At 43.4% G+C, this 10,683-nt stretch overlaps 1 protein-coding gene across 5 annotated transcripts in view; it reads right to left on the minus strand.

The window, feature by feature from the left end:
* Positions 1-1,999: 1,999 nt before the first annotated feature.
* The window catches only part of LOC105562477 (gamma-aminobutyric acid type B receptor subunit 1), a 12,453-nt gene continuing 3,769 nt past the window's right edge, over positions 2,000-10,683 (minus strand). For 2 of the 5 annotated variants that reach the window (XM_012013342.1, XM_012013343.1), the window contains 10 exons: positions 9,009-9,107; positions 8,754-8,888; positions 8,445-8,615; positions 7,688-8,186; positions 7,457-7,584; positions 7,089-7,381; positions 6,712-6,955; positions 6,157-6,400; positions 5,601-5,995; positions 3,596-5,284 (listed from right to left, as the gene is read on the minus strand). In XM_012013342.1, coding sequence (XP_011868732.1) covers positions 5,060-5,284; positions 5,601-5,995; positions 6,157-6,400; positions 6,712-6,955; positions 7,089-7,381; positions 7,457-7,584; positions 7,688-8,186; positions 8,445-8,615; positions 8,754-8,888; positions 9,009-9,107 — 2,433 coding nt within the window. In that variant the 3' untranslated portion in view covers positions 3,596-5,059. Of the gene's footprint in view, positions 2,892-3,595; positions 5,285-5,600; positions 5,996-6,156; positions 6,401-6,711; positions 6,956-7,088; positions 7,382-7,456; positions 7,585-7,687; positions 8,187-8,385; positions 8,616-8,753; positions 8,889-9,008; positions 9,108-10,683 lie in introns of those variants that run through there. The other 3 variants (XM_012013344.1, XM_012013345.1, XM_012013347.1) reach the window with 3 other exon arrangements.

Below are 10,683 nucleotides of genomic sequence, written 5' to 3' on the forward strand. Positions count from 1 at the left end.
AAAAATATGCAATAAATAATTAAAATAATGATGGAGCAATAAGGAGCAATTAAACAGCAATCGTTGTATGCTCGATAGAATTGCACAAAGCTATTAGAAAAGTTTTTTTTATTGAAAATTAAAAATTTTACGTTTTTTGTTAATATTTCAGAAACTATTTATTTTAAAAGGGGAGCAATTGTGGATTCTAATGGAGCAATGAAGGAGCAATCATTTGATGCTGGTTAGAATTGCACAAAGCTATTAGAAATATGTTTTTTATTGAAAATTAAAAATTTTACGTTTTTTATTAATATTTCGAAAACTATTGATTTTAAAAGTGGAGCAATTGTGGATTCTAATGGAGCAATTCGGGAGCAATCGTTTGAGCTAGGTTTTATACGAAAATATGAACTTCCACCGCCAACTTAATTCCGGTCCCTTAAGAGGATCCCGTAGCATGTCTGTATTACCGACAGAATTACCATTTTCGTAATATACATGAGCACACGGACACACTACTACGATACATCACACCCATACATAAACACGAAAGTTTAATACTAACTCTTATTTTAAACGTCTAATCCCAATTTAGAGGGTTTCACAGTAATTCTACATGTCATCGAATCCAGGGAAACTCAGTTTCATGTGAGTACAAGTTGTAGAACTTTTATACGAAGCACAAGTATGACGGAGTTGACAGTTCGTCTAAATGAGGTTATATGTGATCGATATATGAATTTTGTAATTTTTACTCATTTTTTGGTATAAAATTGGAGTTTCCCGGGATCATCAATGCATATACTGTAATTGTACGCAAGCATTTTTGATTCCATGAATTCAATACGACGAAAGGTTCGTATTACGAAAATGGTAATTCTGTCGGTAATACAGACAGGCTATAATACGGGATCCTCTTAAGGGGATGCTGAAGAGATTCTGCACTTTTGCACTTAAAACTGTCTGTTTCGTGGAAACATTTGTGTAATGTACAAATTAAATAGCTTGCGTGTACAGATCGAAAACGCTAAATTAAAGAAGAACATGGCAACACTGAAACTAAGTTTGTAAGTCTAATAAGAAAGAATTAGTGAGCAACATACAGTACAAGTAGTATGTTGCATTTAATTTCTATATTACACAAATGTTTCCACAAAACGGACAGTTTTAGGTGCAAAAGTGCAGAATCACGCGGCATCTAACAATGTGGAAACGAACAGCATGAATTTTGCTTTGCATTTATATGTATTCGCGTGAAAAGTCGGAAACCCATACGGTACAGATTTTCTCAAAAAACTATCAGTCGTACAGCAAAAATGAATGCAGCATAAAATGCGTATTTTTAAAAAGATCTACAACTTTCATTTAAAACATTTTTTTAAATTTTTAGTATTTAATGGAATAAACACAAGAAATGTCAATTTTTGACGATTTTTTATGGTTTTCGCGAATATAAAATTTGCGGTAATTTTCGGTATTATTTTCGTAATCAGTGCATCAAAGTACGTAAGTAAACAGGAAAATCGAGGGTTTCAACTTTTCGAAACTACACCCACAAAATGTCTAAACGTGTCGAGATGTGGAGAAATTTATGTGGGCAGGCATCGGTGATTCCTAGGGTACGTACTGGTCCACGTGGTAATGTGTGTTCGGCCACATTTCCCACGGTCGTATACGCAGATCTGGAAACTCACACTCAAGACCGTCTTGAATTTATTTAAAGATGCTGTACGGAACGTTTCATTGGCTACCGAGTATCTAAAGATGATCTTGAGACAGTCTTGAATATAAGATCTGATTACGAATACTGGCCTTAAACACTAAACATCCTGTCTTGGCTCTTATATCCTTTATTCCTTGGAATTGTGTGATTCACGTCAGAGCCTTACGAATTTTATTGTTTAAATATAAAAGTTGACTGTAAACAAGTATTAGCGCGCACTAGTGCAATGCAACCGAATTCGCTATATAGCGCACTCGCACGAGGAGAGGGTGGGCGTAAACTCCGGCGAGAGTGTGCGTTAAAATTTTCTTTATTAAAATCTCAACTCTAGAAACAACGTAGAGATATGAACACCCGCGATCACGCCGAGCGTCGCGCCTAGCGCGAGCCACCGCGAGCTTCGGATCGAGTAAACAATCCCAGGGTTTAATAATAGGTAGAGCCTTCGACTTTTTAACGGATTTTATAATTCAAAAACTTAAAAATAAATATCTCCATAAATCTAACGTACATATATGTGATACTTTCGTCAACAGTACGATAGGACTATCGTATAATGTATAATGCTAGACTTACAAGCGCCGTTTGCGCGGCAGTCGTTCGAAACGAGTACAGTAAAAAATACTGCGTGGGTGAGCGCGCGCGGTGGTAAGATACCGTAAATGAGAAATGTTACATCTTCCGTTTTAAATACTGCCTATACACGGGATTTACGACGACAGATTTGCTTTCGGTTTGTGTGCCTGAGAGAGAACACGCGACAGACAGCCGTAATATAATCGCGTGACGTACGTACATATGTCTCAATACTGCATCTTCTTCTTCTTCTTCATCTTCCCTTCCGCTCCCCTTTCCACTTTCTAAGGCGCAGTCGAATCGTGTCGAAACATATAAAACAATTCCACACGCTATAAACTAACTTACACTTTAAGTACACGCGACGGCGGGCCTCCCGTCACCGCGAAATCATGTCTCAGACATTACAGAGAGAGAGAGAGAGAGTCATTCTCACGTTCGGCGCGTACCAAGACTCGCGTATTATACGACTCGCATATTGACCGTGCACGTAGATTTTAATACTAGTTTTAGAAGAGAGTTTTGTCGCAAGCGTAGCGCTCGTTTGTGTGTGTATTGCTTTGGCATCATAGTCGGTGCAGTTCGTACATTTCGGCGATGTGCTGCGTGCCTAAAAAAAACAGAAGGTCAAACACCATAAGTATCGCGAGCTCGCGGATGGACAATTGCCGATGCCGAGTCCGTCCGTAAATGATTTGGAAGTCGGGAGAATCGTACATCCTCCTACGCGCGAAGTATCCGAAAACCGAGCCCCACACGCGCGGCTGGTGCTCCGTCAAAAAACGTTCGTCAAAAATTAAACGACCCGTGCGTTAAACGCTAAAACGGTAATGCAACACTTCACCTCATCAAGACTCCCAAATTATAAACGAACGGCATGGAATTCGTGAGCACTTAAATCTCGTTAGCGGCAGCTCGGGCATTTTTCGGCAACTGCACTTAATCCGGATTGGACCAAATCGCAATTTGGTTCCTTGTCCTCTTCAAATTTGGGAGTACGCTTCATGAGGTTCACAACAACAGTAACAATACTGTATACACAATTAACACGACACTCTTTTTTTTCTAACGAGATTTAACTGCAACAACAGAGTCATATGATTGTACAGATTACTTTAGGCCTAACGTAAACATTATGAATTGCTTCGTGTGTAAGCACCGTGCTCTGTAACAAATGATAAGCATGTTACAAATATCATCCTGAGCCAGTCAAATCCAATTTGCGATTGTAGCCGCGGCATCTATACCGGTTGAATAATTCACTTTTATTTTCAATATTTTAAATATACATGTTATATTATATATATATATATATTGTGCGTTTCAAAATATATTTTTTATTCTTTCTTATTATCTCGTTTGGAAAGATAAATATTTTTATGTGATAAATAGCCCGTTTGAAAATTACGCGCCCGGTATATAAGAATGTGACTTTGGTTCCCTCGGTTTTTCGTTAGAAGCACCGAAGGGACAATAACATATTTCGCTGTTAAAATTTACCGTTCAGCGAACACGTTTCGTCCACCTTGTAATTTTTTTTACTACAATTTTTCCTTTTTCTGCTGAAATTCGTTATATTTTTTACGAAAAATATCAAGATATAAATGTCTGACTGAAACCGACGACAACATTTTTAACGGCTTAAAGGACTTCGTTATGTTTTCCTTCGAGTATATATCTCCTCGATAAAAGGAGTTAAAAGTCAAGATATAAAACACTCAAAAGCTCCATCCCTGAAAACGTTATTCCACGGGGGGGCAGGGGGGAGGAGGGTAACTTGGTCCGTAGGATAAGATTGTATTTTACGCTAAGGAAATTCCCGGTTGAGTACTTTCTCACAGGCGCTGAAAAATGCACCTGATTAACTTCACAAACTTCCTGAGTGTCTACACAACAGCTAGTAGGAATCGCGGGCTACATATAAAAATACACATGTCGTTCTACCAATAAATAATTGATCGATAATAGTAGATAATTATAGAAAGAAGAACACATTGTCGTCAGAAAGGTAGGACCAATTTTCGCAGAACTTTCATGAAACATAGGCCAGACCTCGTATGTTTCTCGTTTTTACCTGATTTCGCAGAAAGGTAGTTTAGTTTACTAAGATAAAAATTACTACTCGACGTATACGCATTAATCGATACCATTTGCATATTTAAGTGTTTAGTATACTAAAGCTACGAAATTACTTTCTTACTAAAGCGACAAACTATTGAAATTATATTAACGACTCAAAGAATTCGCTAAACGATTTTAAGAGCTAACATTCACGTTAACATGACATTTTACTTGTTAATTTCATAATTTCTATTAATAGATTACCTTTTTCTATTCACCGAGTCTGCGATTAATGAAGATAACGTAACATAATTTATCGTGCGCAAATTGCGTGAGGTAAATGCATACGTGCCATTACTTAAATAACTTAAAATCGCGATCGAGTTTCCATTATTCTTTCAAATCGTGCAGATATTGCCACTCGATATTCTATTCTGTGTCATCGTCGCGTGGCGGTGTAGGCTACCGTGGATAGTCGTTTTACACCGGTCACTTCAACGAGACATTGCATCCGTGCGTCGTGAAGAAACACGCAAGTACGTACCCATCGATACTTACGACAAATAATACCGGAAATACGTTCGATTTAAAAGCGAAGCGTAACGATAATCACCGAGATCGATTGAAAGCAACTGTTTAGGTCCCAAATGTATCGCGCTAATGCACGAGGACGTCCGTAGCGGCTTGACTTTACTCGTGTGTGTGTGTGGAGAGAGATTATAAGTACGTCTCTGAAAACTCAACATCAGAAGCGGAAGCGCGAGAGGATTTTGTACAAATGGAAATACCCCCACCGATAGCACTGTCCGATGTCCCCTCGCCGGTCGGATAGTCAGCGACGATGAAGGACTGCTTGGGCTGCCTGCAACGACTTATGCCGGTCCCCTTCAGGGCGTCGCGTTCTGCCAGCTTCTGCTTGAGGGTCTGAATCTTTTCTTCTTTCTGAAATACACAGGGTAGAATATGCAACAATAATTAAAGAGTACACGACAGTACATGTGATAATTAATCGATAAAACATCTGTTTTAGAACGGATTTGTACAAATTAAAATAAAATGTTAAAAGTATTCAGAACGTTGAACGTGGTAATTTAATAAAGTTCTAAAAGTTAATTATTTTCGAATACGGACGATTGGAACACGGTTTCGACCCCATTGACGTTGATTCGACCTTAATACTATCGCTGGGTTTTAGTGTAGCACTCTACTTGTTACAAGTAAGTTTTATTTTTGCAACGCATCGACATTGAACCCTTACCGTGGCAATGAGTTTCTGAAGCTCGTCGTTTTCGACGAGCAGCTTCTGATACTTCTCTTCCTCTTCCTTGGACACCGCGCCGTCCGGATTGTATCTCGACTCGGACTTGTCTCGGGGATGTCTGATTACCTCGATGACTTTCGGCACGAAGATGAGGGCCATGCTGAGGAAGCAACAAAAAATAGTGGCTAGCGCCGAGAAGGCGTAGCTCGCGTCTTGCTGGCTGGAGATGACCATTACCACAGGTACCGTTATGAGACATAGAACTACGATATTGTATATCGACATTCCCACGTATCTGGAATCAGTGATCAGTTTGATTTTGATGCTTCTCGTCTCGTAAGATAGGAAGAGCCCGAAAGCAAGAACAATGCCTTTATAGCCGTAGATCAAGCCTGAAACAAAGAAAATGGAAGTATTCACAATTTCCGTGAATCGTTTCCTGCTGACGATTTTATCTACTAATGAGTAGATTGTAGAATTATATCACAGTTTGCACGCATGGTATTTATTTTCTGGCATGCGTGTCGTTTCGCGTCGCAAGGGTTGCACTCACCGAGCCACAAGCTATTGTGTTCGCTCTCGCAATGTTCCAATCCGGGTCTGATCATTGCGTCCTCGTCTCCGAAAGGAGGTAGTTCCAGGGCGAAGGTCTCGATTCTCCGATGCAACGGATCAACCACCTGCCAAGTGACGAGGAGGATGATATCCACCGACAGCAATCCGCCCAGCATAACGTACAGCTTCCACGGCTCAATCTTCTTCTGTATAGACGAAACTTTTTGTTTAGCCGTCAATGACTAAAAGGAATCGAGAATAGGTTAAAGATGCGGGACATACGAGCGGGAACAGCAAACCATGCAGGATGGTTCCATCTTCATGAAAAACTAAAAATCAGTCTCATTACTAATGAGGAACTCAAGGGGAAAAGCGGTACGATTGTCTTCGCCGGAGAGTCGTCTGGTGGAGGAGGAGTGATAAAAAAGAAAGCACGCAGAACTATCTCGTACGACGAAGCTCGCGATCAAGCCTCGCGAATATCATAGAGATCAATTCGTACCGCTTTACCAGAGCGGAGACTCGATTCGCCCGTAGTTAGTTTACGACTTACTTTTCCTTGATCGGCCTTTGCCTTGGTAGAGAGTCGATGGACCCTCCACACTTTACTAAACATGGCACCGAACGCCAGGGTGAAGCCGATCGACATCGCCCACGCCCTGGTTTGGCAGACTATCAGAAACTGCCACGGCGTCACGAACCTACCGTCGATTCCTATGCACAACACGGCCAAGAAGCAGCTTATTATTCCCACCAACATTATCGTGTTGGCGGTGGGATGAGACGAATATATAACTCTGAAAAGTAGACATCGGTTGTGTGTAGCTATAATATCGATTGTGAATTGTGGCCTGGCCCGCGGTATATATGTTAGATAACGTATTAACGAATGCAGCACGATATACATATAGTATGGCGGGTATGGTATACCTTCGGTGCCTATTATAGACGTTAAATACGATCAATCCGATGGCTATCACGATACCGAGCGCCGACAAGGTCGCCATACTTATGAATAAGGGCAGTGACACTGTTCTCAAAACGTTTCTTATTATCGTTCTGTCCTGCGGCACCTTGCCGCCGATCCACCGCTCCACGTTTCGCCACGTCAAATTGTCGCTCTGCGTATCGTAGTACCCTAATTTCACGTATTTCCCGTCGATCACCTGCTCGATCTGCGTCAGAGCGATCCTGTCGCCCTGCGAGCTGAACGCGACGCGGCCCTGCGGGAGAAAGATTTTAACGTTAGAAATTGAAGCGAGCGACCGAGCGATTTTCCAGCTGCGGACTCTACATACGGAAACTCCGAGAAACTGGGTCGAGTTTACCGCCGCGTATATCTCGTCGGCGATCTCTTTGTTTTCGTAAGTGAAGTTCTTCAAACTGTTCCCCAACTTGCTTAGCCTTTCCATGGTTCTGTTGAACGCTGATGGTAGAGACAAAGAAGAAAGAATCGATATAGGCGATGTATTATCGGCCGGATTGCTTGCCTTGGGCACATCGCGCATGTATGCACGCGAGAGACTCACCCAGAGCGACGGACCAGACGGCGTCGTAGGCGAGGGGCGCCTCCTGGTATCCTTCCGGGTATCGATTGTTATCTATATCGTAACCGTCGTCCTTCAGCAGCTTGTTCAATCTCTGTCGGAAGTCCTCGGCGGTCATGCCGCTGATTGTCGTGTCGTTATTCTGATTCCACATGAGCGCCTCGGTGGTCATATGTCCCTCCGCGGCCATTCGCATCTGCTCCTTCGTGCAGGTGATGCCCTCCCTTTCCAGGTTGATCTCGAACCAGTCGTCCTCGTACCAGCCTATGAAGAACCACACGTAGGACTGGCCGTACAGCTTCTGGTGATAGAGCTCGCACAGCACCCGTCTCGCGGCCACGACGTAGAACAGGCCGACGATTATCCGCGCGTCCTGACGGCGTAGATTCTTCACCGCGTCCGTGGGGTCCGACAGGAAGCTTTGACGAGTGACTATCTCTATCCCAGCTTCCTTACACCGCGCTTCCAGATCTTCGACGGTCTACGACAGATTCGACGGATCAAATTTACCGTCGCATTTATTACCGCGGACGGCGATTTCGTTATGCGACGGACGAACGTTAAACTTTAATCCGGCCAGCCCGCTCTCCAAGGTAGACAATATATAAAGATATAAGATTTTCCTAGATTTGTTTATACAAAAGTCGAGTGACCTGCTTCGTACACAGCGTCCACTTTACCTTCTCAACTTCCTGAGAGGCAAGCGAGTGACGTACGCGTTTGCCATAGATATCCTTACCGATATGAACACTTCTTCGGCTTGCTGCAGTATCGCCACCCGAGACCAACCGAACTTTTGCAGCAATTTGATTCTCGTGGGGTTGTGCACGGTGGCGGAAGGATGCGTCCTGAACAGGGTCGGGAATCGATTTCGGTCGGACAGCGCCGGCGACGATGCACCGTAGCAGAGCTGAGGATAAGCGATTTCGCACATGTTCACGTATCCCCTTATTGTACATACCGCGATAACGTGCCGCGATGAAACACGAGATTCGCGCGAACGCGATGCCGCGGGCGGGGGTAAGAAAGAAACGGGGTGGGTACTCACCACCACCAGGTTCCACATCTTCGCCGCCTCGGCGACCGTGGTGCATACCGTGCTGCACCCGGCCAGCAGCATTAATTTATAGGGCGGAAAGTATAGCAAGTTGTACATGACGGATGCGCCGAGGCCGGGCTCGCACTGAAATGTAATAAATTTACAGAGGTAATTTTATCGCGACGACGGCGGCGGCGGCGGCGGCGGCGACGAGCGCATCGGCCGCCATTATAATGCCATTAAAAGCATCTTGGTGAGCTCTACCTCGCTGTCGTTGGAATGGAGGTGCAGTCTATATCCGCGTAACAGGTTCTTTTGGCGATTAACGTCCTCTAAGGCCAGGCGCGCAGCTGGCATGCAAGCCTGTTGAATAAATGATAATGCAATTCAGTTTGATTAATCCCCTAATTTGATGAGGCCGCGGCTTGGCACGCGGAGGTCAAAAGCGTTGGCGGCCATTCGTGCGAGGGTTGTTCGCGGCTGAAAACCCCAGGGTCCCCGCAGGAGGAATACAAATGGGTATTCCTGGCGAGAGATATTAAATTTCACGCACGAGCAACGGAGGAATTCTCGGGGAGGTACATATTATACCGGCGAAAAAGTTGGAAACGCCTCTCTCTCAGGCCGCGTTACGTTTTAACTAAATAAACGTTCTCATCTGCGCGGTTCATTAAGCTTCCTCGTGCTCGTAGGAAAGTGTACCTGCTATAGAAATTATGAAATCGTAAAATGTTTGCCGAAGACTGGATAGTTCTCCGATAAACTTGCGGAGCCTCCGCGGGAAACTTTTCGAGACAGTTCATCGTGCATGCAGATTACTTTACGAGGTTGCCAACTTTACGCCGCGTAAAAGGAAAATAGATTGCCATCGCGATTAATCTTTAATGAGGCGAGAATCATTTGCTAAATACAATTACCGGGAGGTAAATCGTGTCGCGTTTAATCGTTAAATGAGGCACGGGATTAAGTGCCGCGCCTGCATCGAGTATAGCGTAACGTTGCAAAGTGGGCGTGTGCAATTTAAGCGCGTTCGCCGGCGAAAAGTCATCAACGCCTCGCAGAACTTTCCCGGCAAGTTACCGCGGACGTCGGTTAGCGACGATCCGGAAGGGAATATGCCGCGGCGAGAGACAACCAATACGACGGGGAAACAGAGGGTGAGCTTGCGAGGCATATTCCACCATTTCCTCTTATTATTATCATCGTCGCAATTGTCCCGTTGCAAGTCCAACGCTGGTATTACATTTGTCATGCGACAGAGTTTTCAAGCGTGCCGATTTGTCGCAGGGTGGAAGAGTCCCCGAGTGCACCCAAGACAGTTTCCATCCTGCAACCGATCATCACGCTTAAGCAGTTTGTCGTACGACAAACGTAACAACACCCCGGGTTCACGAGTCGATGAAGAATCCGGCGAATATCGTATTGAAAGCAAGTTGAGATCATGTGCAAATCAACAATCAAGTTGATACTTAGGACACTTCGTCACGATATCCGAAAAATATTCTGCAGACGTCCGCAATCTAGTCATATGTCAATTGATATAATATTGAAGTCGAATCAACATCTCCGTTTATTCGACTTGGCATGAATATGATATCTAGTGTATATCAACTAAATCATCAATAATTGGTCGACACCGATACGATGTCTTCTGTACATCAAATTGATATGTACAGAGGAAAGTATTATGAGGTGGACTCCTAATATGAGATAGCGGAGTTTCCGCAAAATTAATAAGCATCGTCTGTTGGTTCCACCATGAATTTATTGTCCCTAGAGTGAGGTCTGTTCAGTGGAAAGTTCATCGTTAGATCGTGTAATCGTTGCGAAATAAGGTTTGCGATTGAATTTGGACGTTGAAAACCTGCCATCTCATAATAGAGGACTTTCCTCCACATCTATAGACGTTAAATATACGTCGAAAAGATATCGACAAAGT

The sequence above is a fragment of the Vollenhovia emeryi genome, unplaced genomic scaffold, assembly GCF_000949405.1.
Source record: "Vollenhovia emeryi isolate VEMERY1.0 unplaced genomic scaffold, V.emery_V1.0 DF939187.1, whole genome shotgun sequence".
Classification (NCBI taxonomy): domain Eukaryota; kingdom Metazoa; phylum Arthropoda; class Insecta; order Hymenoptera; family Formicidae; genus Vollenhovia; species Vollenhovia emeryi.